This window comes from Raphanus sativus, chromosome 4, assembly GCF_000801105.2.
Source record: "Raphanus sativus cultivar WK10039 chromosome 4, ASM80110v3, whole genome shotgun sequence".
NCBI lineage: Eukaryota > Viridiplantae > Streptophyta > Magnoliopsida > Brassicales > Brassicaceae > Raphanus > Raphanus sativus.
Genome location: NC_079514.1, coordinates 1,716,984 through 1,744,753, shown reverse-complemented (window position 1 = coordinate 1,744,753; position 27,770 = coordinate 1,716,984). Strand labels below are relative to the sequence as shown.

Below are 27,770 nucleotides of genomic sequence, written 5' to 3'. Positions count from 1 at the left end.
TAACTCTTCTATTAATACTAAGTATAAATATGATTACAAAAAATACTAAATACAAAAATAAAAAATTTCAGTAAAAATTTAAACAAAAGTATATCCGTCTCTTTCAAAAAGCGGGGCATGATCTAATTAATATACTTAAAATAGATATATGCCCTAATCATTTCTATAGATGCATATGTATAATTTCATTCAAAAATTTATATATATAACATATATAAACTAGATAATTATTATTTTATGTAAATCCTACAATATTTTTTATTTGTTAATTAAATTAGCTAGTTAGTACTAACAATATATATTATTTACTAATGCTCATAAGTAAATCCTACGTTTTTGTATGCATGATTTATGTAAATCCTACAACATTCGTCATAACTACAAATATAGTAACATTCGTCCGCATACTTTGATTTTTAACACGTTTTTGTATGCATAATTTACAAGGTTTTAAGATATGTCAATCGCATATTATGTTTGTTTTTGATGAAACATCGAAAATTTAATGTGAAAATTTTGTGATATGTAATTAAGAATATTTTTACCTCAAAAATTCAGAAACCGAATCTGAATTGTTATACAAAAATATCCGAATGGAACTTAAGAGCTTAGTACTTTGGAGTTTGGTTATAATCCGAACTGAACCAAAATCCGAACCGAAATTAGTTAAATATGTTTATGTTTTTATATATCTTAAAGTGATTTAGATATTTTAGAGTATTCAAAAATATTTATTGTAGTTTGTTTTATTTGTTCTTTTGACTATTTTGTAGTTAATTTAAATTTAACTAATTATTAATTAGATTTGTAAATAATTTATATATTTTGAAAAAAATATTGTCAATTTTTGAAGTTTAAAAAATTATATTTTGGACGATTTTAAACTTTGGTTACATCCGATTTGAACCGAAAGGGACCGAACCAAATCCTATTCGATAATTAGTGAAACCTGAATAATATTTATGAGCATAGCACCGAAAATCCGAAGATATGAATCAACCGGACCGAAACCGAACGGATCACCGAACATTCATGCCTACTAAGTACTAACAATAAAAAGTGTAGTAATGACTAATGTTTCTATATTTGGAAGTTATGGAGCCACATGGTTAGGTAGGTTTTGGCGTGGATCGTATATTCGGGTTTTTAAAGATATTTATGATTTCCTTTGTATGTCATGGATATATAATTTTCGATTTGTTTTGTTTCGGAATACGAATATTCAAAAACGGATATTCGGAAAAATAAATAGATATTTGTAGAATATTTACAAATATCTTATATCTTTTGATTAATACAAATAATCTTAAAAATTATAATTTTCTTTTATAATTTTTTTTTGCATGATAATAAGATAAAACTAAAAGAAGTAGTGAATGTACATATTTTGTAAAAAAATTAAACTTACTTAACAATTATAATAGCACAAAATTAAGAAAATGTTATAATTGTCATAATTTTTTTCTCTTACTTTTATGTAATATTTTTGTATAAGTAATAATGTGAATAGAATTTGTTGAGTCATAAGTTAGAATAATAATTATATAATTTTATACATTTAAAACTTTAAATATAAAATCAAGATATACATGTATTTATATATTGTCGGATCAGATCGGACCGCTTTCCAAAATTTTAATATTTGTGACTTACTTCGATTTTAACGGATATTAATTTTTAGTAGATGTTTTGCCTCAAAATTTTATAGACCTTCGAATTTTTCGAATCGAATTGAAACGAATACGAACCAAATCAAATTTAACGGATAAAATGTTCGATTCTAGGGTTAGAGGCCTAAGGGTGTTACTAGTTAAATACATTTAAGGTAATAATGTACTTTAAGGCTCTTCCTCTGTTTTTCTGGTTTATACAGTTTTATACACAAAAGCAATTTCTTAAAACATTAAATTGTTTTTGTAAAATTAAATTTATTATTAGTTATTATCTAAAAAAGAGTCGAACTCTTCTGTTGCTTAAGTTATCATTATCCGCGAAGGGATGAGTTTATGAACTGGAGAAGGAGAACGAAGAGAGAATAGATGTGAAGTGGAGAATCAGAGACCTGGTTGTTGAACGTGACAGTTTTTGTGTCATAGTAATTTATTAAATTAGAAAAAAGTAATGAAGCTGATTTATTATGATTTTAAATGTTAAGTAATAATTGATTAGGTCGTCAACCACTGGACGGCAGATCGTGCGTGTGGAAATTCCACAAGCATAAGCCATATTAAAAAAAATGAGCACACTCTCTCTCTATCAGTTAATATCTCCTTTTAATTTTCGTTTTGTATCAGTTTGAAATTTCAAAACTTAAGCAGCACTCTCATTATTAAGAATTATAATTACTATTCAAATCTACTTCATCATCTAAGCCAACGTATATGTTTGTTATAAGAAAAATATAGCTTAATTAATTTCAATATTTTTACTCATAGCGCTTCCCTGGTCCTTTTACCTTTTTAGAAATTGATTTTTATTGAAATTGATTCAATTTACAAATGCTGTTTTGTGGGTTTTATCCACAAATATCAACGAATGAAATAAAAAGCGTAATGGAACTCAATATGTTATTCTTTTTAAAACCTTTCGGAGATTATAGGAAGTATGAACAATAGCCACACACCATAACAAAATATGCGAGAGCCTACTTTGTTGTAGCACTATTGTAGTATGTCATTTTGCATTACATTTTCGTAATAGCTTGTCTCTGCAAATAAATGTTGTTTATAATTTCTTCCAAAATTCACTTTTTATTACGTAAGTTGCTATTTTAACAAACATTCATTAAAATATTAAATTCACTAAAAATTTTCTTACTGTCAGACATAATAATTTAGTTATATATACTCTATAAACAGGTAGAATAAGAATTATGAAATGCAAACCTAAAAGGGAATATTAATTAGGAAGAAACTGACAGTTTCACTAATGATCCATACACATTAGAGATCGGTGAATATGTGTCGTCCAATATATTTTCTTTGAGCTGAACCAAAATATCATTCATTATACACAGTCGAATAATTTGCACAAAACATTCCATTTTATTCTGGATATTCAGTAGAATAAAATCTGTGCACAGCTCGAAAGACCCAATTGGGTAGATCTGATTAAATTAAATTAAAATTATATTGCTTGAACTATTTACCCAGTTTATTTTGGAAGGATACCTTTCTAAAGCAATCCTTGCACGCACGATCAAACATTATTGCAGATCGGGTGAGTATTATTATGATATATAAATAATTCCTATAGTTTCTTTGTTGTGTTGATAGCTGGCAATTTGATGTGGCTTTAAGATTTAAAATTAGCCAAACGACAATTTTGTTTATTCTTCATAACATTGTCGTTTGAGTTAACATGGACGACGCTATTTCTAATACTTTTAAACCTTTTTTAACAGCTCAATACTTTAAACCTAGTTTTTTTTCTTTTTTTTGTAGTAGTACTATTTTTTGGATTTTAATTCCAAAAACGAATACAAGAATGATAACAAGAAAGAAAAAAATATATAGCTGGGTTTTATTCATCTTGTTCACTGCTTTATCAAATACATTGCATCAAAAGTTCAAAAAAAAATACATTGTATCAGTAAGGGCGTGGCGACATATGTGTGAATCAAATTAGAGTTTATGACAAATCTCAAGATTGATTAGATTACCTATCTATTGTAAAAAAATGTGATGAATTTATTCATCATATTTTCAGCTGTTTAATTATATTACAAAACAAATCATAAATATTATCTATGTCCCTATAAAGGTTCTTTTTGACACAAAAAAAACTAGGACCTTATGGACATATATAGCTTATATTCATGATTTGTTACTATCTCAAATTACATGGACATTGGAGGCAGATCGTGCATCTTTAGTATGATTTTTACTACCTTATCGGTAAATTTAAATAGAAGTTGGCTGTGAAGTCTAATCCTTTGGATCCGTTGTATGACATCAATTTCAAATTTTATTTGAAAAAGCTCATTCTAGGTAATTAGGGTATTTTAGGTACGTCTTTAGCTCCCTTCTTATTACTACGTACATGAAAGATTAACACTATTTTAATGAAGTTAGTATTATGATGTCATTGATGAAAACTTTTATTGAAGTTAGTATTATGGTGTCATTGATGAAAATTAATAATCTGTGATAATCTACGTATCCTGCCAAACACAATTAGAGATCAAGGTGCAACGTGTGTCGGATATTCCTCAGCATCATTGTTCAATTTAAATTCCTAACGAATGCGTAGTGACACTTAATATATACACGTAGATGCAAACCACACGCAAATAGTATTAGAAAAAAGGATAAACAAAGCTAATTATGAGTCATAAGAAAATCACATATGTTACCCAAAATTGTAAAATTGTTATAGTCCGCTAGAGAGAAAAACAATGCTAAGTAATTCGTTTTAACTAAAGCAGAATGTATATTAGTGTTATAAAAAATTGTGACGTTTTCTTCTAATCTCTTACCGTTTTAAAATGTAACGATGTAAAAATACATAGTTTCTAATATCGAGACTCACCCATGTATATCACTTTTTAAACGAAGTACCAAATTCGAATCCTGTCTTTCAAAGTGTGGATATATTTTTTATATTATATTTAAAAAATAATAATTTTATGGTGTTCTAATTATACTTGTGTTTTATAATCATATTTATGTAAATAAAATTTTAAATGATTAGTAAGAAATTTTAATAATTGTAAATATAATACTCATAATTTAATATAATAGATATGTAAAGTACGAACTTATAATATCTCTGTTCAAGTGTTAAGCATATTATAAAGGGGTAATTATTTGATACTATATCTTATTTAAATTTGATTCGGCTGACGATTGGTAGTTGAAGAGAATGTCTTTATTTATTTATCTATATAACTATTGGCATTATAAGACCATCTAATAATAAAGTTTTCTTACTCTTCTCTTCTTTCAATATAGCTTCCTGATTTGATATACTTAACGATACGATTATTAGCAGAATCTTTAATATCATATTAAAACGTTTGTTACGGTTTGCGTCTGCCTCGTGCATTGGCCTTTTTCCCTTTTTTTGAATGGAAGCCTTTTTCTTTTTATTAAACTTCGACGTTTGGTGTATTGGTTGATGTAGGACAAAAAAATTGTATGGCTATACAATAGTGTTTTTAGACAACAAATAGCACTAACATTGTTTAATAAAAACTGTATAAGGAAATATATAATCGACCAAACAAAAAGAAATGAACTATACGTTAAAATACATATTCAAGTGATTTTGTCCGTATCGTTTAGTGGCCAGAGCTGAGGTTCAATCGCCATGGCTAGTCACACCATCGAAAGCTGATTATATCCTTTCTCAAAATTTTATTGTAATCCTATTAAACAGGGTTTGTAAGTAATGAATTTTCTTAGTTTAGAATATCTGCAGCGTCGGAGTTTTGACGAGTAAATGGTTTGTATAACTGAAAGTGGGTTGCGTCTCTAGCTAGGTCTCATTCTTATACTACTCTGTCGTATGATAAGATCCAAATGGATTTCGTATACTGCTTAACAGGTGTGTTCATTCAACACTAGTAATGCGTTGTTTAATTCTATTATCCTTAACATAATACGATCCACCATTTTTTGTCACTTGATTCAAATGTAACAAATTTAACCAATGTAACACGTTATTTGAAAATAATAAACTAAAGAGATGCATAAAATCGTATTTCTAACATCTACTTTCAAGATAAAAAGCTACATTACATACAATAGTATTTCCAACATCTACTTTCAAGATAAAAAAACCTACATAAAATAGTTAAATCATTTGTTATTTGCCATTTGTAAATTGAGTTCTCATCATATTAAAAGTATGTATAGTTGTTAGATATCTTTGAAGTTATATTTTTTTTTTTCAAACAATTGATAAGTGTATTGTTCCGTTGCACTACTATATATAGACTATCCACAATGTGTTCAAAATCATTTTAACAATCTACATCATTTTATTTTTATTTCGCCTTATCATTTAACACACATTTAACTTTTTTCAACTACAATGATTTTGTTTAATAAAATTCAACACTCTATTTTACTAGTTAATAATTTTTTTTCTATATCCAAATTAAATAAATATAGTATTTATTTATAAAAAAATAAAAATGATAAACTTTGGTATAAGAAATAAAAATAAATTATTTAATTTATAATAAAATTATTGGTTTTGAAAATATCAAAAATCTTTACAAAATAACATGTGTCATCGGTGTTCTCATTTCTTTTTACATGTTGAATTTATTCAGTACCAAACATTCTACATCATCAATTATAGATAACTTATGTCACGAGATATCGATACAATAGCAAACAAACAATAAATCACTTGTGTTTAAGCAAGTGATAGACATTCCACAATATGTCTTTTGTTTTTGGTAAAAGATTTCATAATCATTTTACTAAGCTTATTTTGCTAAAATGAACATAGAATAGTTATATACAGACAAATACCTAAAATATGTGACGTTATTAACTACTAAGTAAAAGACTACCTATAAATATGAGTCTACTAGACCTTGACCCGCCCGACCGGGCGGGTATTTATTTTCTGTTTTAAATTTTGTGTTTATATTAAATGATGAATTTGTAATATTTGCACATAAATTCCGATTGAAAATTAATTTTTGCAGTTATAATAAAATTTAAAATTAAAAGCTTAATAAAATATTTTGATACATAATTTAAATTTCTTAATAAAAATAATATAGAGGTGGGTCATATTTGTTTCCAATTTAAAAATCTTAGCATCCCAATAAAATAAATTTATAAATACATAAAATATATAAACCATATTTGGAAAAATATTTCTATCAAAATAATTTGTTAAAGAAAAATAATTTAGCGATGTTGTTGTTTATTTCTAGAGTTTGACCCGTGATCGTATAAATATTTGCTTTCATTTTAAAATTTTATTTGTACTAATGGTATAATATATATATATATTTAAATTAAAATGTATTACATAATTATTAATAAAACATTTTAAAACATAACAATTTTATTTATTATTATATTTTGTGATTTTGATCGTCTATTATATCACATTGTATCATATAAACAAACCCAACATTTATAACTTATTATATTTATATTATGAAACCATTATACTAATAATATATGAATAAATTATTTTATATTTTATTTATATATTATATAAATTGATTATGATGTGTGATTTTTATTTTATTATTTATACCAATAAATATTAAAAATATTTAACATGTTAAAACGAAGTATATTGGGAAATCTATTTTCGTAAATATTTGATTAAGAAAATCTATTATTTAAATTAAGAAAATACATTAAATGCTTAAATCTATTATTTAAATTATGAAAAGATAAGCATACTTAAATATAGGTTCAATAAAGATAAGTATACTTAAATATAGGAAAAGACAAGCATACTTAAATATAGGTTCAATAAAGACAACTATAATTAAGGAAAATGCATTTACAAATCAGAAAAGACAACTATAATTAAGGAAAGTTAATTTATTACTTCAGTGGCATTCTAATGTAAATAACTTCAAAAACTTAGGGACATTTTCAAAGTGTACTTCTATTTTAATAATATAGATATTCATATTTGAATCTATGTTTATTTATCTGCAGTGTTTTAATTATTACAAAAACCTAAGTTAATGTGCCAGGCCTTGACCATGAAACACATATTAGTTAAATCTATGGATTGGCAACAGCTCCAGAACACCATGAACTCTAATCTTAAAGTTATATATAAATGATAAATCCTGAAGGGAAAGGGAGGCGTTTGTTTTTCAACATCAAAAGAGGTACCTGATCGTCAAGAAGAATCATTTCGACCTCCATAAGCTCTCCGCTTCTATTCACATTCTTGGAATCCTAAAATCTGAGCAGACAGCGGTGGTGCTACAGCGACCATTGAAGTCATCAAGGAGGAGAGATAAGCTAGCCACTCTGCTCAAAAAAAGTTTTTACTGTTGTGAGAAAAATCAAAACAAATGTGTTTACGGGATTAAGGCAATAAGGCATATCTTTTTATACATGGAGATTCACCGACTGGAAGGAAGGGTAGATACATGGAATGAGGAATCGTGGTAAAAGTGGGATTAAGCACTTAAGATGATCACTAATGACGACGATTGATTGCATCATGTAACGCTTCGAATTTCTCTTCTCAGGCGTAATCCACTCTAAAGAAGACGAACAGATTATGCCACGGAGATTAGCCGTAAAGCTCGTCTCCCATCACTTTCAACAAAGTACATGCTCGGTCTCCAAAAGATGAAGATGGCCGTGTCGGCATGTCGAAGAAGAGGAGAGACGAACTCCCGTCATTAGGATTAGGTTACGGACGAACTCTGTTTATTTGGGCCGCATTGGTCAAAGCCCAACAGCTCACAGGATTAATGAAGTGCTGCGTTTAGACGGATGGGACACGTGTCACAATGCCATGACTCGAATTAGTGACGTGTCATCCTAGGTGGAGGGCCCTGGAGAGAGAGAACTCTACTTTATATAAATAGATATCAGTTTTTTACTACTTGTATCACAAATCTCATGAGTTTAGTATACTATGAGAACTTATAGAAGAAACATTCAGAAGGGTCACGCTTACACAAAAAACTAACATTTTCATTTATTCAGAGGAGTAAATTAAGATAAGTTTGTATTTGAAAGATCACTAACATATTTTCTAAACTTTAGAGATAATTTTCAAGATGTTAGTTTTAAATATATTGTGACATTTTTGACTGAAAATAATATTGTGACAATGCAGAAACATTTAGTGCGATTATTTGACACAAGTATACTATTTTTTATTTTCATAGTCCAAATATCTCTAAGTTAAACATATATATACTTTGTTGACAAAAAAACATATATACTTTAAATACACCTTTGATCTTGACATATAATTTTCCTTATAAATTATGAGACTAATTTCCGAAACTAATAAAATACATAAAACATGCATCAATCAAATAATAATACGGTTTACACTGGATATTCTTCACCAATTAATTCTATATTTTGAGACAGTGTTTTCGCAACCTGTTAAATTACAGTTGACTTTTGTGTTTCATCTCCTATTAAATCAGAATTGACTTTGGTTCATGGTATTTTAAATATACTGTATTGTTTAAACTTGTTAATAGCTAAGGCAAAAGTTATGTATATTTTTAAATTGAATGATATATTCAACAAAAAATAAAAGTCGAATTACAGAATGGCGAAGGGAAAAGTTATTTTGATTTTCCATATCCTGATATTTGAAGACTTGAACAAAACTATGCACAAGTTATAAGAGTTCAGTTTCAAAAAAAAAAAGTTATAAGAGTTTAATATATGCATAGAGGTAACAATATAGTCTATTTATATTGTTTTTATCACTTGACACCAAAGCTGATACATGTGACTGCTCCTTGGTGGTTACAAAGTATAAACTTCTCTGTCGTTTTCTTAACTTCTTCTAATACTTGCCAGTTATTTTTTTACAAATTTAAAAGATTTGTAATCACATAGAATATTAATCCAAAATAATTTGACAAGTATACTGAAATCTTCTCCACATTGTATGGTTTTGCTTGAATATTAATATTATATATGGTCACTGTGATTATTATTCTTATAAACTTTGGAATAGTAGCTTGTTTGAAGAAACAAGTAGTATCAAATAATCTGTTGACAAAAAATAATCAAATAATCTATTGAGCCTCCATAACTAAGCCCATCTTATAATTAACATGCTTTCTTTTTGGGCCAGTCACACACTTATATTAATTGGTTATGTCCGTCATCGCCTACGAAATCTAGGGTTTTCAAGAATCTGTGAGTGTTTATAACGCCGCTCGTCCTCGTCTTTTAGCTCCTCACGCCAGAGCAATCGAAAAATCATGGGTTTCGCTGCGATCTGGAACTCTCATCCTAAGAAGTACGGCCCTGGCTCCCGCACCTGGTATTCCCCTCTTCGTCTCCTCTCTCGTTTTCTTCGTCATTTGGATCTGTTTTATGATTAGTGTTTCTCTAGCTGGAATGTTTAACCTGCGGAAAAATTCATTTGAATCTGATCTTCTAATTGGTATGATTGATCTTGTGAAGCTTTTGACGTTCTGTTACTGTTTAGGCCTTATGTGTGTAATAAAGTAGGAAACTTGTCCGTGTCGGAATCAAATTCATTTTGATCTGTATCATAACCTTAAGATGGTTACATTTGTCTTTTATTGAAAAGATGTAACCTTTTGCTTGAATGATTTAATGTAATGATATAATGATTGCTAAGAGTACCATTTGATTACTTGGCCTTAGCACTCAATTATAATGGTTTAAAAGCAACCTTGTTTTGTAATCCCTAAAAATGTGTTGACGGTGTTGAGGGATCTAACTTAAGTTTGGTTTGTGTAGCCGTGTGTGCGGAAACTCGCATGGGCTAATCAGGAAGTATGGACTTAACTGTTGCAGACAGTGCTTCCGCAGCAACGCCAAGGAAATCGGATTCATCAAGGTAGAAGTTTTTTCATTACATAGCAGTTACTTTTGTCTCCATAGGATTGATTGTTTTTCTCATCCTTTCTGAAAGCTAACTAACTCAATTGTTGTTTTTTAACCTCTTTGCAGTACCGTTAAGAGATCCGGTGTTTATGGCAGGGCAGCTGTTTGGTTTTTAAGCTTTTGAAACTTTCATTTTATATTGTAATGGATCTTATAAATGTTCTATGATTTCTATAAGACAATTGAGTTGTTGAGCATTTTTAGCTTCTATGTTTTAATCCAAAATCTTGGCTCTACAATTTGACCATCCTATAGAGATTTTGAGTTTCTCTTTACTCTTTGAGTTCTGAGCTGTGTATTAATCTGTTTGAGCTATAATCTCTAACTCTCTATGTTACACCAGAGAGAGGAAAAATTGGTTGATTAGTAAATGGCACTAGTAAGCAACGAGAACTATTTCATCTCTCCAATGAAGCAAATCATTCACTATGATCATAAACTAATCAAACATGTAACATCGTATAATCACTTAAATAAAACCCACAGAAAAAGTTAACTTTAATCACGCATCATTCGATTACGAAATATATAGAGAAAAAAAAAACAAGAATCTAATGCCCTTAAAGAAAAAAACTCACACGTATGAAATCATCCAAAGTCCAGAAAGAAAAAACTCGCACGTGTGGAATGGTCTTAGTGTTCACTTTGTCACGTACGAACACGAACTCGACGAAACAAATGAACTAAACAAAAAAGCCCCCTTTTGTCTTTAGGGCACACACAAAGGAGAAGACTTTGAGGAGAGATTAAAGCAGAGATCCCTTTCTCCTCCGAATCTCCACAGGTACGCGTCGAGAATTAGGGTTATCAAGATCCCGAATCGAGACTCCTCCAATCTAATTAAAGAGATTGCTTCTTCAATCTAAGATGGGATCCGATCAAAACTCTTCCCGGTCCGATACGTCGGAGATCAAATCCCTAATCTACCGGCAAATCGGGACTCAAAGAGCTGACATTTACTTCCACCACCTCGGGAGATTCTTCGCCTCGAGAATCACCAAGTCAGAGTTCGACAAGCTCTGTCTCAAAACCATCGGGAAGCAGCACATCTCGCTCCACAACCGTCTTATACACTCAGTGATCAAGAACGCTAGCGTTGCTAAGTCTCCTCCTTCGAGGTACGCGAAGAAAGGTGGGAGCTTTGTTAGGTTGAGTGATGGGAAACAGAGCATTCGCGGTAGGAAGTTTAGAGACAGGCCCAGCCCGCTTGGTCCGCTCGGGAAGCCTCAGAGTGTGACTACTATCACCACCACGAGTGCTACTGAGCTGATGTCTCTAGGGAGTAGACCTCCTTTGGAAGTTGAGGAAGGGGAAGAGGTTGAGCAGGTAGCTGGGAGTAGTAGTGGGAGGAGGAGTCATGTCACTGCTCCGCTTGGTGTTGATTTGAATCTCAGGAGGAAGGCTGTTTGGTGTGGTGGTTTGAGACGTGAGAGTTGTCAGAGCAGCGGTGAGTTGCCGGATACGAGAACGCTGAGGAGCAGGCTGGAGGGGAGGTTGGAGATGGAAGGGGTTAAGGTGTCTATGGAATCTGTTAGTCTTCTTAATAGTGGGGTTGATGCGTTTATGAGGAGGTTGATTGAGCCTTGTTTGAGTTTGGCTAATGCTCGATGTGGTGGGAATGAACAGCAAAGGAGAAGGCTTTCTTCTTCGTGTGTGTCTATGTCTGATTTTCGTGCTGGTATGGAGCTGAATCCACAGATTCTTGGAGAAGAATGGCCTATACTTCTGGAGAAGATATGTTCGCGTGGTTTAGATGAGTAAAGGTTTAGAAGAAACGCTATAGTTTAGGTTACTTATACATAGCATTTTGATTCTTCTCATTGGCTATAGCCTATACCTGAACCTATACATTCTCTTCTTGAATTGGGTTTTGTGTCTTGGTTTGGTCTGTGAGCCACTAGAAAGTGAAAAGTTGTTTGGTTGTTTGAAGAGAAGAAGTTGTTGGGTCTTTGGTGTTGTACAAGTTCTTACGGTAGAGTGAGATTCAAGTAGAGGTTTTAAAGTAAATGCCCATGTTGTTTCATTCTCCTTTCTATTTTTTACGTTCTTTGCTTTCTCTGATGTAAGAAAATTAATAATGAAAGCAGAAAGCATTTCACTTTCTTTCTTGAAAAGACTTGTTCGAATATGTCTGGTCAAAGTTGACAGTAGCTAAGAGCCTTACATTTCACTAATAATTACATAAAAAGTTTTAAAAGAGTTCTTCCAAGGTTGGTTCTTTTACATTAACTCTCTGAAATCAACAGAGAGAGGAAACAAAGAATGTTGAAGAAAGAACGATTCCCTTTCTACATATCTGACTTAACATAACTGAGCCCATAACTGAAACAGAGCTGTTTCAACCAGCAATTGCAGTTGGTTTCTCACGGCCTGCCATGTAAGTTATGTAGATTGTCCACAGATACGAAAACGAGTTACTCACAAGTGGCTGCATACAAAAGGAAAAAAAAAAGATCACCGAGTTATATTCCGGATAAGAATAAAAATGATTTTTTTCTTGAACTAAAACAGATCCACATCAAAATGAAGTGGCAAGTTACCTGTAAATGAACTGGGAAGAACTTGAATGTAATAAAATCACACATAGGCCAATACATGACACCGTTCATCATCGTAGGTAGTAAATCTCTTTTCAATCTAGCAACTATCTCTGTACCGTTTTCACCTGAGAAAATTAACCGAATATATCAGACTTAATGACCTATAAGACCAAGCCTAGGATCAAAATTATCAGCAACCAAACAAACTGCTCAATAATCCATATCAAGCTTTACCTTGTAGGGCTGCATTCAGCGAGAAGAAAATAACGTTCATGGTAGGGCCATAAACCGTCTGTCCCATGGCCATTTTCTTAAACGTTGTGATCAGATCTCGCTTCGGGAAGAGTCTTGACATGAGATTGAACCAATAGTGAAGCGTAGGACCTAAGATCAACAACCCATACCCTGCCATCCTTGCTGTTCTCACCAAGTCATAAGACTCCGAAGAAGCTTGAGGAATTGTCTGTGTGGAAAACATCCAAAAGTCACTAACTATCTATGTAGAAACATCCAACAGTCATTAACCATCTAAGTCCCATTATCCAATATAAAACAAGAATCACAACAACACAAGGCACAAAGAAACGTAGCTAACTAATACAAACAACAACTCAGTTCACAGGAAATTAATTACCTGTGAAGACAAATCAGCGGCTATGTAGATAAGCGACGACGTTACGGACTTAGTCAGAACCGGCCGCGTTTTCAACATGCTCATATACCATCCCATGAATCCTGTCCTCATAAACGACGCCGTAGAGGCTGTCGTGGAAGAAGAAGAAGAGGAAGAGCAGAAACCGGAGATCAAAGAATGAGGAGGAGAGACTCTGGCTTCCTTTGATCTCCCGAGAAACTGCGGCGTGCGAAAATAAGGCCTCGGCTGGAATCGCCGGACGTCTCCTCGTGGTAAGAGATCGAGCTTTCCGAGAGGATTCGCCGTGGACGTTCGGTATGAGCGTAAGATCCGAGCGGCGTCGGAGGCAGCGTTTCTGAACAATGCGCCGGTCATGCTTGCGATATAGCTCCGAGGGTTTCGGGGAAGGGTTTTATATATAACGGCGGAGGAGGAGGAGAAGAAGAAAAATAGAACAGTGTTTAAAAAAAAAAAAAGCTCTCTGTTATGTAGTAAAAGGAGAGTTAATCAGATGCGATATTCTCGCGAGTATATATATATATATATATTTCTACTCGCGCTAAGGTCCATAATTACTATTCCTAATAAATACTATATTATACTGCATTTTCTAGAGACGTTGAAGAGTTTCCCAGATCTTTCCAACAAGAAATGACGCCATCGATATATTCATATAGCCAATAATCGATTAATTAATCATATAACAAGATAACACATTAATTAGCAACTCAATATATTCGATAAGTCCATCCTAAATTTAGTCTTCAATTTATGTGCATAATTACCTCTGATTGATGGTCTTTTCGTCCTATGAAAACGAAGTGAGTTCATTAGAGAGAATTGTACCTTGCAAACTTGTGTAGAAAGATACAACAACAGAAAAGTTGGACGGGTCAAAAACCAAACGTCCCCAAACTATTTTTAGTTTGTGTAGTTTTCTTGGCCGTCTAAAAAGTCGACTTCACATTGGCTCGGTCGATGTCATGGTCTCTGACACGTACAACTTTACTTCGTGACACTAACTTTTAGCAGCAGCCACGTGTTACTACCACTACCACGCTTCCGGCTGTTAAATATAGATTAGTGTTTGCGGCCTTTTAGTTTAACAAAACTTCAGCTCTGTTGGAAACTAATCTCCTCCCATGAGTTGAAGGTTAAGGATTCAATACTCTTTTGTGCAGTCTTTTATTAGCCTTAACTTTTTATTAAATTTACATATACCAGCCCAAAATCATTATTTTGCTTCCAACTCCTTATAAACCAGGACCAGTACTGTTCCCAAATTTGAGCCACTTGTTGGCTTATTTTTTTTTGTCTTGACCAAATTTTCACTAAAAGGCAATAGTCCAAAATGTGCAATACAAGATGGAAACTAAACCTTTTTTTGTTCACTCTTATTAATATATATATATATATATTAACAAAAAAAAAACTTTGGAAGTAGATGCTAAACAATAAACAAAACTAATGTATTTGTTCTTTATCACTTTCATTTTCATTAATGAATATTTAGCATTTTAGCAAAAACATCTAAAAACAAGAAGTTTCATGAAAACTTACACAAATTAGCGACTATGTATAGAATAAGCGACGACGTGAAGGGTTTAAAAAAAAATAAAGTTTAGTTTTCTATTTGAATACAATTTATTTTTAAAGTTTAATTAAATTATCTGTGAAATCTAAGATTTTTTAAAGTTATTAATTTAAGCTAATATTTAATAAGTATGTGTATATATATATATATATATATCTAAAATAATAATCTTGGAGATATTTCTATCTATTTTTTATGTTTAAAATATATTTATTTAATTCTATAAAACTAAGATAAAAAATTTATTAAGTATATACATAAAACAAATAATATTTTTAAAATTTTTAGATATAAAAAAATAAAATTATGGTATTAGGACTAGAAAATTATATTTTTTTAAAAAAATGCATAAAACTTTAATGAATTAGGACTAGGGTTATGGCCCAGGCCCGTTTCGAAGATCATCAAACCGTTAACGTTCCCCAACGTCTATAAAACCCGTCACGTTTAAAAAAGATCCACCTTTCTTCGTCTTCCTCGCATTCTGTTTTCTCTGCAAGAAAAGAAAAGAAAAGAAAATCAAGAAAACAAAGAAAGCTCCATCCTTTCAACATCTAGTCTCCTCTACTTTTTCTTTCTTCATCGTTCTTTACCACGGGAGAGATGGCGCCGCTCCATTGCCTCGATGATGACGTCGCCTCGGGATGCGTCGCCAGAGTACCAATTCTCCACCACCGGACTCTATCTGTAACGTCACCGGACCTGAGGAAGATGATCGCTTCGGATGATCTTTACGAGCGCCGGAAATCTCTAAAGATTCAAGAGCCGATCCTTTACGTTGCGATGTCTCAGAATCAGAACAGTAGGTGGTACTCTCTTGGACTCAAACCAGCAGCGGGATACTGGTTGATGAGCGTTCCCATGCCTATTTCTTATTTCCCATCATCATCAAACTCTGTTGTTGCTCTTGGATCAAATATCTACATGATCGATGGGGAATCGGATGTGTTTTCTAAGCTGATGGTCATGAACAGCGTCACTCATGCGTGGACAGAGACATTAGAGATGAGTCATTCAAAGATGGCTAAAAGTTGTTTTCTGTGTGTACTGGATGAGTCTGTTGTTGTTGTGGGAGGTTGTGACCAAGGGGTCAAGATGGAGATATATGATACACAGACTTTCTCATGGGAATCTGTCCCTGATCCAGTGTATAACAAGAAGAGCAAAGTTCTTTTGGTGGCTCCATGTGGTGGGAATATCTGCGTTTGGATGTATTCAACTGGAGAGCGACGTGGCAGCAAACAACTGTTCAACCTGAAGAAACGTTCATGGAGTTCTGAGCAGCCGTCTCATCTGTCTCCTTCTCTTTTCAACACGCAGACAGTCTTGATCGGAGACATCATCGTGAGAGTAATCCTGGGAAATATTCGTTTCTATGATGAGGAAAGTGATAGATTTTTACTCGTGGATGGGTACAGTGTTCTTGGTAAGCAGATTCTCTACACCGCTGTCTCTGCTGGTGGGAATCTTCTCGCATTTAGCAGGAACAGAGCGGTGGGAACTCAAGCTGCAACGCTGTTCACAGAGGAGATTAAGTTGGAAAAGCGTGGAGGTAAAGTTGTTGCAACTATGCTCTGGTCAAGCACCACGGCAAACTTAGATCATCAGTCTCCAGTTCCTAGGTTCTTTGGTTCAGCCTGTGTTACCAAATAGCTAGGAATCATCAAGTCTTAGATATGATGCATGTTGTGTAATTCTTTTGTCTGTCTTGTTACCATTGTAAGAACTTGATTTTTTTTCTTTCTTTCTTGGGGGGGGTGGGGGGGGGACATAAAGCAAGTGTAAACGCAAATACATTGTTCTTTCCTTTACATTTTTACTCTGAAATAGAATCAAAATTAACATCAATCCCCACCAGAATGTGTCGAGCACTCCAAACAAAGATCAACATTTTCACAAAAATTTTCCTCTGTGATGATGAGCTTGTTTCTGATGGTGATGAAGTTATTAAGTTGAAAATGGCTAGCTTCCCACATTACAATAGCCCTTGCCTTGTGCTTCTTGCGAGTCTGAAAAGGCTGTCTCAGGCTCCTAGACTCATTTTACACTGAATAATCCCATTAGCGTATATTGTCCAGCTTGCAGTAGAATTCTCAATGAGAAACTCTGGTTTTGTACTTGAATTTCCTGGATTTGTGGTACTTCTGCTTCTTCTTCTGACTTTCGATCCACATAACCTGCTTCACTATCAACACCTGCTTCATTAAAATAAAATAATCCAGAACTTGTGTAGCCATGACATGAAATGCTTCAAGTAATTGTTCCCCATATGTAACTGGCTCTTCTTTGGATATAGGCTCCAAATGCACAAGGTATCTCTCTGCAAAATCTCATTGATGACAGCCTTTGAATCATCCTCACGTCCCTTATATGGGGGTGTATTGAGTGGAGTTTGGTTTGGGGGATTGGATTGGATTGGATTGAAGTAAGCACAGACTTGTGTGACCAATAAAGTTCATGGGAGCTTAGCTATCCAATGCAGCCTTTCTTAAGACACACTTGGACTTGGCTGAATCACCGACCTCTGATGCATCTATCTTCATGATAACAACAGACAAGTGCTGAGAGGCATCTCAACACACCATTAGAGAAGCGATTCTGGAACTGTAAAAAGAAATTCCACAAGGGCAAGAGATATTGGAGTTGTTTGTTTTGTAGTAAGCTGCAGCTGGTGCAAATTTTTTGATAGTGAGAGCATCTAGTTAACGTTTACTTCTTCTTCTCTTGCCTTAATGTGATCAGGTAAGAGCTTAATTTGCTTGCACCTAGCTCACTCTGATTCTCCTTACCTCTCGCTTCAGCTATTGGTTTATACTCTTGTCTTTGTCAACTGCAAATAAAGTATGTAGCAGTAACTTGAGTAGGTTTCTCTTGGTCAGTCAGTAATATCTTGAACCATTGCTGTATTTTACTTGCAGCAAAGTCCGAAAGAAACCTTAATTTTCTTCAGATAAAACCATATGTGTCCTGCGGTATCTAAGATGTTGCTGGTCTTCGTTTCTAATTAAGGTCTCTACACCACCACTGCGTCTAAAGCTCCCCCCCCCCCCCCCCCCTTATTGGATCTTCCAAGCTAACCATCTTAAGATCATTCTTAATCTCAGAAATCAGGTCCGGGTGGGTTAAGAATCTGGAGGATCCTCCGGAGGTCGTGAAGAAGTTGGACTAACCCAGTGGCGATGGAGATGGAGATGATCTACGCGAGCGAGACGTATTCAATCACCATCGATTCCAGCTTTGCAAGCCCTTCGCTGCATCATATTGGTGTGATCCCTTTTGCTCAGCAAACTGGATTTCTTCGCAGCTCTTCCAGGCACTTCCTTATCTGTTTGTAATAAAGAAAGAGTTGATCAGATGCTATCTTTTCGCGAGTATATATATATATATATATATTAATATATATGTATTCCTACTCGCGCGTTATACCATCCACCATAGTTTCTGAATAAATAAGTACTAGCTGACATGTCCGCATCCTGTGCGGATATTGTTTCAAATTACGGACAAAATAGTGCTTAAGTTTGGAAGTAACGGATTTTATATCATAAGACCACCGTTTTTGGGATAAAGCATCATGCATAGTAAAAATGATGGTAGTCAATATTTTAAAAGGACGAGATAGAACAAAGTAACTTCGGTATCAAGAGATAATTATTGTGTGTATGTATAATTGCAACGTCCCGAAAATAATTTATGTGTTTAAGAAGATTTTTTTTTTCAAATCTGGAATTAATAATGTATAGTTAGAGAAGTAACATATTTTACATTATCACTAATTAGAATTGGATGATATATATGTTGTAATTATTTATTTTAGTGAAAATTATTTTATGCATAAATTTGACTCGTAAAATTATGTAGACATATTAAAAGAAAATATAATAAAATTGAAAATATTATCATAAATTCTATAAAGTATGAAATACAATTCTCGATAAAGAAAACAACTTCAATGAGAGACCTGAAAAAAAAAATCAATTTCATTTTGTAAGAAATTGGACGGGTTAACATAATTTGAAAGATTTAGAAATTTGTAAATTTTATTGAACATAAAAGAATATAAATTGACATACCATGATCGAAAAAAAAAGACATACCATGATCGGAATAGTCAGAAAACTGATTGGCAATGAAATACTATCGATCTTCATACTCATCACTACCCATCTGGCAAATAAAATAAATAAATATTGTAACAATTTATATATTTTAAGAAAAAATATTAGAAAAAAGTAGATAACAATTACGTACCCTCCCTACGGAATTTCTGAAAAACTTGTTTGTATACAACATTCAATGTTTTTTCTCCGGCTTCCTTTCTTTACTAGTTAATATGAATTTTTAATTCAGCTATCGACTTAACTTTTGAAAGTGCAACGTAGAGCTGACCATGAGAGAACACTGGCCTAGGCAGAAACAAACCAATACTTTCTAGTGTTTGACCTTGGCTTTTGTTGATGGTCATCGGCGAAAGCCAATGTAACGGAAAACTGTCTTTGACGCCTTCTGAAGGAAAACTTTGTGTTAGGTGGGGTGACATACATTCTAGGAATCCAAACTTTTTCTCCATCAATAGTGTTTCCGGTTATAATTCTACCTTTTATCACATGGGGCAGTAACTGAGTAACAATTAGCCTAGTACCATTGCATAAGTCATCTGCAAGATCCATGTTACAGAGACACATAATAGGAGCACCAACCTTCAGCTTCAAATAATGTCTAGGCAGTCCAACCACTTTAACACTGTTCAAAAACTTTGCAGGATATACTACATTTTCTTCTACGTCAACATCGGATGGGATAATACTGTCAGAGCTAAGGTAAACCTTTTCTTCACCTGAAAGCATATGTAAATCATTTACTTTAGTGACATATAAAAAATCACTGGAACATAAGAGTAAACACAAAAACATGTTACCTGGCAACTGCGAAAGCATGTAATCATTTATTTTATCCACTTCATCATTTGTGGGAGTGAGAATGGCTCGATGTCTATATAAATCCTTATCTGTTGAGGTTTGAAAAGCTTGTCCATAAACCTCTTTTGCCATAGTCTCAATAGAATCTTCTCCACTATTTTTTATCAGCAAATCAGAAGGGATATCAATCTCAACTTGACCGTCGTTAGGCAAATTTATTTTTCCATCTCCAATATCCAAATCCATTTTGAGAAGGATTGAAGCTTTTTGCTGCATCATCGGTAAGACCATCGAGCAATCTCATGTGCAGGCATTTATACGGTTCTTATGTTTTATGTATAAATATTATTAATATATAATCAAATGTTTTATGTATTATTAAAGCTAAATTTGTTCTTCATATGTTTTATGTATTATTCATATAAATATGTATTATTCAAATACGATTCATATGTTTTATGTATTATTAAAACTAAATTTGTTCTTCATTCAGTCTTTGTGATTCAAAACTATAAGCCTTTTAGACATTACTTAATTCAATCTACTTTGATGTTTAAATTATTATCATATACTTTGAAATATGAAAAAATAAATCATGCATGTGCGGGCATCGATATGATTATATATTGCATGTATAGCTATTATTATTAGTGCATAAGTGGATCGTAATTATATTTCACTCTCGTTGTATCTTTGTATCTTACTCATTTAGTTTTCTCCAAATATTAGTCTCTCTCTCTCTCTCTCTCTCTCTTTCTCTCTCTCTCTCTCTCAACATTAGTTTCTCTCTCTCTCTCTCTCACATTTAGTTTCTCTCTATTTCACTTGTTTCATCTATTTATCTCTTTGGGTCTCTCTCTCAGCCTCCCTCTGTCTCTCTCTATCATAATCTTTAATTTTTCTCTATTTCACCTATATATATATATATATATATATATATATATATATATATATATATATTATATCTCAGTCTCCCTTTCAGTCTCGCTCTCTATCTCTCTATTTCTAAGACTCGGAATGGTAACGTGCGGGACAACTGCGGAACGAGTACGGTGAGGTTGTAATAGTAACAAAAACATAGAGATATTTAGGTATATGGAGAGATTTTGTTACTATTCACAGCAGTGCATGGCGGTTCGTCACCATTCGAAGCCTAAATACTTCTTTCTCTCTCTCCCTTAAGAAATAACAAAAATCATTAAAATAATATTTCTTCTTTATTGTGAATATACATAAAGTAAATTCATTAATTTATTTACACTACACATTTTAATTGAACCATTATAAATTATGTAAGTTTTTTACAACAAATAGTACTTTCAAGATCATGAATAAACGTTTAAAAAAAATTCTAATGAATCATGGCACAAAGTTGTGGTTTATGTAGTTTTTTGTTTTAAAGTTTAAAGAAAATTCTTTTAAGAAAATGTAAATTAGGGTTCAAATTCACGTTCAAAATTTTAATTCAATAAGAATGTCACACTTTATCATAAGATCCAAGACTACTTTGGTAAAAGAAAAAAGATCCAAGACTAAAAAACCCTGTGATTCGGCTTGAATAGGTGGAGCACTATGGAGATATTGTTCTTGTCAGCGAGCATTGGAATCATCTCAGGCAACTCTTCAAAAGTTTGCTCTTTAAGATAACTATAAAACCAAACGACCATCTTCTCTAATGTCTTTGTTTTTTTTAACATAAGCTCCATGAAGGAAGCCACGTGTCTCGACTCTACATTCCAATGACTCAGTTTCTCAAAGATCCTCGCTTCCAAGCTCCAACGCTGATCCCGATTCAAGCTTTGCAAATCCAACTACGTGTCAATATACTCCTCCTGTACAACAGAAAAGGTTTTCCGTTATGCACACTGATAGTCAATATTTCAGGTTCTACAAACCCAAAGTGAAAGGACATGCATGGTTCTACGACTATATTTAAACTCGCTAATAGTTAGAATGGTCGAGGAAACTAAAAAAATAAAATAGGCTTATGGAAAAATACGGTATGGTGTCAAACTCCATTTTGTGTATTGTTGATAGCTTCTTCAATTCAGGCGAGTTTTATCGCACCCTGACTATACCAGGAATTGCATATTGAGAGATCATTGTCTCAAGTGTCAAATCTTTGACCTTGAAGCTCGGAATGGGAATACGGCGGAGCTCGGCAGGAGTTAGAACCTAACAAGAAGCATAGGTAGATAGTAAATACCAAAACCCAAACCTCTAAAAAAAAGAGCTAAATAACTAAAGCATTTCAAGACAAGAAAATCAATGATGATTGTCACCTTTTACAAACATCTATAGCTGACTTATCAAAAAGTGAATATAACATAGACTTAATGGAAACCAGAGATCAAGCTCTATAAAAAATGAAACAAACAAAGTGGGTTTGGTTAATAAGTACCTCGTTGACACCAGAGATTCTTTGTGTGAAAACAAAGTGTCTTCTTCAAGATTGCTCATTCATCAATGTATTTCTTTTCATCTTTTTGAAACAGTGTAACCGTACTTGGAACTGTACATTGATTTCCGTCCACGGACAAATCTTATTTTCAGGAGTCTATTGTAATACCTCGGTCTCTTATTATTATTTTTTGGACTTTCCGGATTCTAGCTAACCAGAGTTATTAGGAAATACATAGTTCCTTGAAGGCACACCAACATGTTTAACCAAAACATAGTAAAAACAAAACAAAGAATACATAAGTGGGAAGATATAAACATGTGTACAGTAACAGAGAGCTTATCAAGAGAAAGCAATCAGTGTCGAAAAACCTATTTTAATATTCAATCTACGCCTTGAATTACGAAATGTCCAACTACTTTTATAACTTTGGACATCAGATACATCTAGGCATTCATTCATCCAACCAAACATTAATTAATGAAAACGAAAGAAAAAATAAAAAAGATTTTACTAAATTAATTTAGATAACTAAGAGGTCATATGGTAGTGCATGTCATTGGTTCAACACTATTGTTCAGACTTAATAGACGTTGGATAAATTATCCTCATTCCTCTTCTTCTAAAAGATCAAATAAACCAAAATGAAATATTGAAACTATTGGATCAAGAAAACCATTTGATGAAATCAGATAATGAAAAGTCAATCACCATGTTACATCCATCGTAATGAATGCAAATAAGACTGGGGAGACAATTACGTATCATCATATTCCACCACTACCACCATCAAGAACAACAAAAGATAACATAGCAACAGATCAACAAAACAGAAGAAGATCATAAAGCAATTAACTTCAGAGAATAGAGCTGACGACGCATGTTATTTTGTTTCGAAGCCAAGTCTGGCCATTGTATATATAGTCAAGTCACACAAAGCTACTCGAGTCTAGGGTTTTACTATGAAGCATAAACGGTGTCGTTCCAATATGGGCATGTGTCCAAAGATATTAAATTTGTATTGTCATAAAATATATGCATATGATATGATTTTACTTTGCACAAGTAATCAATATTAATAAGGTAAGTTAATAAAAATAAGTTTCCTAATTAGATACAAATCGTTAAATGTCATTAAGCAATGTAATAAATGGTCAACATCAAAAGTGAATGGTTTACCATATTTGCAATAAGAAAACTAATTAATACACATATTTATTAACATTCTTGCGCAAGTTATAATTAATGTAATAACATTTGTATAAATTTATTTTCTAAAATATTTCAGATATATGACTGTTTTTAAAATTCCAACACAATAATAAATGTATATATTTTTTGTGAACACTTTTTCATACATAAAATTTTAATGTTTAATTTATTTTTTAATAACATAAATAATAAATTATTATTATTTTGAATTAATAAATATTTAAAATAAAACTATGCCCGCATGTGCGAGCAAACCACCTAGTTTATTTATGTAATATATATCTATATTTTTATTTATAATATAAATTATTAAAATTGTTTATATATTTATTTTAAAATGATGTTTCATTTTAGTTTTAAATATAAAAATAAATCAATCGTAAATTTCATTTTTAGAATAAAAAATTATTTAAACACATATAGTATGAAACTAACAAAAAATATGTTTAAAACTACCTTCATTCTGTTAGAAAATACTAATCATTTTGTCTATATTTATGTCAAAATTTGTATTCATCGATTTGTGCTCAAACAATTAGGTTGCTTTTGCTTTTAAGAAAATTAGGTTAAACATCAAACCATTATAAAGTACGTCAACCAAAGGCTAAAATAGAAAACGGATATTATCTTCTCATATTTAGGTTGATACGTTTGCAGTATATATTCATATTATGGTGTATTAGCCTTATTTGAGTGGTGCCTTCAAATTTCATTGATTCGTTTGAGCAAGCTTTCCAAAACTATAAATGAATGTCTTGCCCATAAAGTATGTCATTATTAAGACCGTATTAATTATATGGATTCAAATTTGGTAATGTTTGTGTCGATCAAATATAATATATTAATAAGACCGTATTAATTATATGGATTCAAATTTGGTAATGTTTGGTCGATTATAAAAATAAATGAAAAAGAAATTATCAAAAATTCAACCAATAAGATTAAGAGAATTAATCCTAGAAACTCTCTATGAGTGACACCTAAGCAAAAATCACTAAAGTGACTTCTCTTTTAATGTATAGGGGGATACATTTGCAGTATGTATTCATATTATGGTGTATTAGCCTTATTTGAGTGGTGCCTTCAAGTTTCATTGATTCGTTTGAGCAAGCTTTCCAAAACTATAAATGAATGCCTTGCCCATAAAGTATGTCATTATTAAGACCATATTAATTATATGGATTAAATTTGGTAATGTTTGTGTCGATCAAATATATATATTAATAAGACCGTATTAATTATATGGATTCAAATTTGGTAATGTTTGGTCGATTATAAAAAATAAATGAAAAAGAAATTATCAAAAAATCAACCAATAAGATTAAGAGAATTAATCCTAGAAGCTCTCTATGAGTGATACCTAAGCAAAAATCACTAAAGTGACTTCTCTTTTAATGTATAGGAGGATACTTTTTTATCAACAATAAATAAATATATACAAATGTTAGGCCATGATTATCATCAAGTCCCACACTTGATCCTTAATTGATTTGGTGTGGGCCCCAGACATAATGTCCCAAACTTTTTTCATTTATTCTTATATTAGATACGTCCCAGATTTTCTCTCTCTCACTCTCTTCTTTTCTCTCTCTCTCGCTTAACAGGAAAACAAAAGAAAAAATAAAAAAATAAAATTTAAGGACTTTTGAAAGACCTGTCGATGAGGTTGCTTTTATCTTGGCTAGAGCCTCTATTCCCATACGAGTAATTCTTGTTTTTTCTTTTTATTAGAAACCCTGAATATGTATAGATTAATGGTTCTCATCTGTACTCGTGTTTTTCAATTCGTTTCTTTTTGGGCAAACCGCTAATTAAGGTCGTGATAATTTTAGTTTTTTGGTCATGCTTGATTTTTCAAATAATATAGTCTTTTATGTTTTAGCTTTTGAGGGTTCTTACTTTCCTGTGCAATGCTAAGAGATCTATTATTTGACAAAATAATAGTAATATAACAGGTTTAGATTAAGTGTCAACCGAATATAAATGTTAAGTCTTGCCATATAAATCGCATATGATCTAAGCGCACCTCCAACAAGAAGTTTTCTAAGAGTTTTAAGGTAAAATTTTTAGAAAAAAGAAAAAGAGAGTGTAGAAGAGTTCTAATTTTTGGATTTTTTTAGAACCCCACTAAAACCTAATATGATACTTGTAAGCAATAGATTTGTTGATTTTTTTTTGTTATTAACTTTTAACTATTCAACTACAATTCAGTAGAATATTCACATTGCAGAAGATATATAGAAAACAAATAATTCTCAAAGAAATATTTTTGAAAAAAAAAGAGAACAAAACATTATAATATTTGCATTGGTGAATGGGTTCAGTTCACCAAACCGTAGAAGTTAAAGCATGCACTAAACCCACTGTACCGTCTGCCTTATTGGATATATAGGGATTATCATTGGATATTAACACATTCTCAAAGCATTCGAGTGTCCCCCAAATTTCCTGATTTTGGCGTTTTTCAAGGATAATTTCTGCACACCAAATCGTTATACTCTTATCAGCAAACACATACTCCTCGCACAAAATCGCTATTTTCCCACCATGATCGGCCAACTGAACGTTACCCTTAGAAAAAAGCAACATAGAGAATCTTTCCAAACCCTTAACAGTTGTCCATACTTTTTTTCGGACGTCATACCAATGCATCTTCCTATCACTGTAACGATAGAACACGTTCTCTATCACACAATAAGAGTATCGCGACAAAGCCCATCCTCCATCCATCCCTATGTCTGCCGCTCTCCATCTACCTTTATGCAACTTGTAAGTCGCACGTTTCTTCCGAGACCTCACATAGACGGTTCCTTCATACTTTGCGCTTTGGTACTCAGACCCTAAGCATATCTCCTCGCTCGGGATATGTAGAAACTCCCAAGTTTGAGTCTTCGTATCAAAAACCTCCATCCAGTTCGTTGAATCGAGATTATCATAGCCTCCCGCAACATATATTTTCTCATCAACGACGCAAGCAGATGGGAGCACACGGGCTACACGCATGCTTGGAGCCTCACGCCATGTGTAAAAACGACTGTCCATGACCATAACGCTGGACCAAGCATTATTCTTTGATCCACCGCCAATGACGTATATATTAGGACCAACCACTGCAACACCGGACAAAGATGCACATGTAGGACTGGGAATAGATATCGGGACCAAAACTTTTCTTGAGGTATTTGGTCTCTGGCAGAGAATGAACCAACCTAGTTGGCTAGGATCGGTATGGAGTCGTAAGCACACATAGACAAAACTCTCTGTTAGGCCTAAGAGGGTTCGGATTTGGAAAAGGTCCACTGAAGCAAGGAGAGACCGAAATCGTTTACAAACTAAAGATAGAGTTGGATAGTATAATCTTGAGACGTGGGCTAAGCAGTTTAATACCAAATCATCAGATAACATCAGCAAGTTATTGACCGGTGGCTCTTCTCTATCAATCATGGTTGTTGGCGATCACTTTTCTCTCTTAGGTTAAGGTTGCTTATCAAGTAAGCAACTATTTATAAAACTCGGTAATCTTAAAAAAAAAATGTCTCTCCCAATCTCCGCTATAGATATTAATATATAGGAAGAATATTCCATTCCTAATCTCATAAGGATCAACGTGTATTTAAAACATAAGTATATTTTACAACTAGGATATTTTCCTTTTTGTTGACAAAAAGGATATATTCTTTTTATCTTTAAGAGCAACTTTATTGGTAAGTTTCTTATTGAGTCTCGAAATTAAAAGGTTAGTGGAGTTTATAGATCTGGATCTAATATTCCACTGGTTAGATTGCAAGATTTTGCAATCTCCAAAAGCTGTAACTAAAGGAGTGATAAGCACTCAACGAAAGGTACCTAAGGTCCTTGGGATCATGGTAGCTTTTGTAATATTCCTTTCAACCAAATACAAAGCA

At 32.6% G+C, this 27,770-nt stretch overlaps 5 protein-coding genes and 2 non-coding genes across 7 annotated transcripts; 3 read left to right on the top strand and 4 right to left on the bottom strand.

Annotated features, from left to right (window-relative positions):
• The first annotated feature begins 9,810 nt into the window (after window positions 1-9,810).
• Window positions 9,811-10,804, top strand: LOC108832102 (40S ribosomal protein S29). The gene is made up of 3 exons (XM_018605593.2): window positions 9,811-9,972; window positions 10,419-10,518; window positions 10,632-10,804. Exons 1-3 carry the CDS (start codon window positions 9,911-9,913, stop codon window positions 10,638-10,640), a joined length of 171 nt encoding a protein of 56 aa, XP_018461095.1. The 5' UTR covers window positions 9,811-9,910; the 3' UTR covers window positions 10,641-10,804.
• Window positions 10,805-11,239: 435 nt separating this feature from the next.
• LOC108832099 (uncharacterized) lies at window positions 11,240-12,667 on the top strand. Its single transcript, XM_018605590.2, has one exon. The coding sequence runs from the start codon at window positions 11,433-11,435 to the stop codon at window positions 12,324-12,326; it is 894 nt and encodes a 297-aa protein (XP_018461092.1). The 5' UTR covers window positions 11,240-11,432; the 3' UTR covers window positions 12,327-12,667.
• Window positions 12,668-12,752: 85 nt separating this feature from the next.
• LOC108832100 (uncharacterized) lies at window positions 12,753-14,222 on the bottom strand. Its single transcript, XM_018605591.2, has 4 exons — window positions 13,740-14,222; window positions 13,340-13,568; window positions 13,106-13,230; window positions 12,753-12,993 (listed from the first exon to the last, which is right to left on the bottom strand). The coding sequence occupies exons 1-4, from the start codon at window positions 14,112-14,114 to the stop codon at window positions 12,904-12,906; spliced, it is 819 nt and encodes a 272-aa protein (XP_018461093.1). The 5' UTR covers window positions 14,115-14,222; the 3' UTR covers window positions 12,753-12,903.
• Window positions 14,223-15,936: 1,714 nt separating this feature from the next.
• On the top strand, window positions 15,937-16,986 carry LOC108835712 (putative F-box/kelch-repeat protein At5g38680). Its single transcript, XM_018608933.2, has one exon. It carries the CDS (start codon window positions 15,937-15,939, stop codon window positions 16,984-16,986), a length of 1,050 nt encoding a protein of 349 aa, XP_018464435.2.
• A 6,200-nt stretch (window positions 16,987-23,186) lies between these two features.
• LOC130512173 (small nucleolar RNA Z195/SNORD33/SNORD32 family) lies at window positions 23,187-23,272 on the bottom strand. The gene has a single exon (XR_008945733.1). It is a non-coding gene; the product is annotated as a small nucleolar RNA Z195/SNORD33/SNORD32 family (small nucleolar RNA).
• Window positions 23,273-23,338: 66 nt separating this feature from the next.
• On the bottom strand, window positions 23,339-23,428 carry LOC130512228 (small nucleolar RNA U31b). Its single transcript, XR_008945785.1, has one exon. It is a non-coding gene; the product is annotated as a small nucleolar RNA U31b (small nucleolar RNA).
• Window positions 23,429-26,175: 2,747 nt separating this feature from the next.
• LOC108853054 (F-box/kelch-repeat protein At4g23580) lies at window positions 26,176-27,406 on the bottom strand. Its single transcript, XM_018626517.2, has one exon. The coding sequence runs from the start codon at window positions 27,307-27,309 to the stop codon at window positions 26,191-26,193; it is 1,119 nt and encodes a 372-aa protein (XP_018482019.1). The 5' UTR covers window positions 27,310-27,406; the 3' UTR covers window positions 26,176-26,190.
• Between the last annotated feature and the right edge of the window lie 364 nt (window positions 27,407-27,770).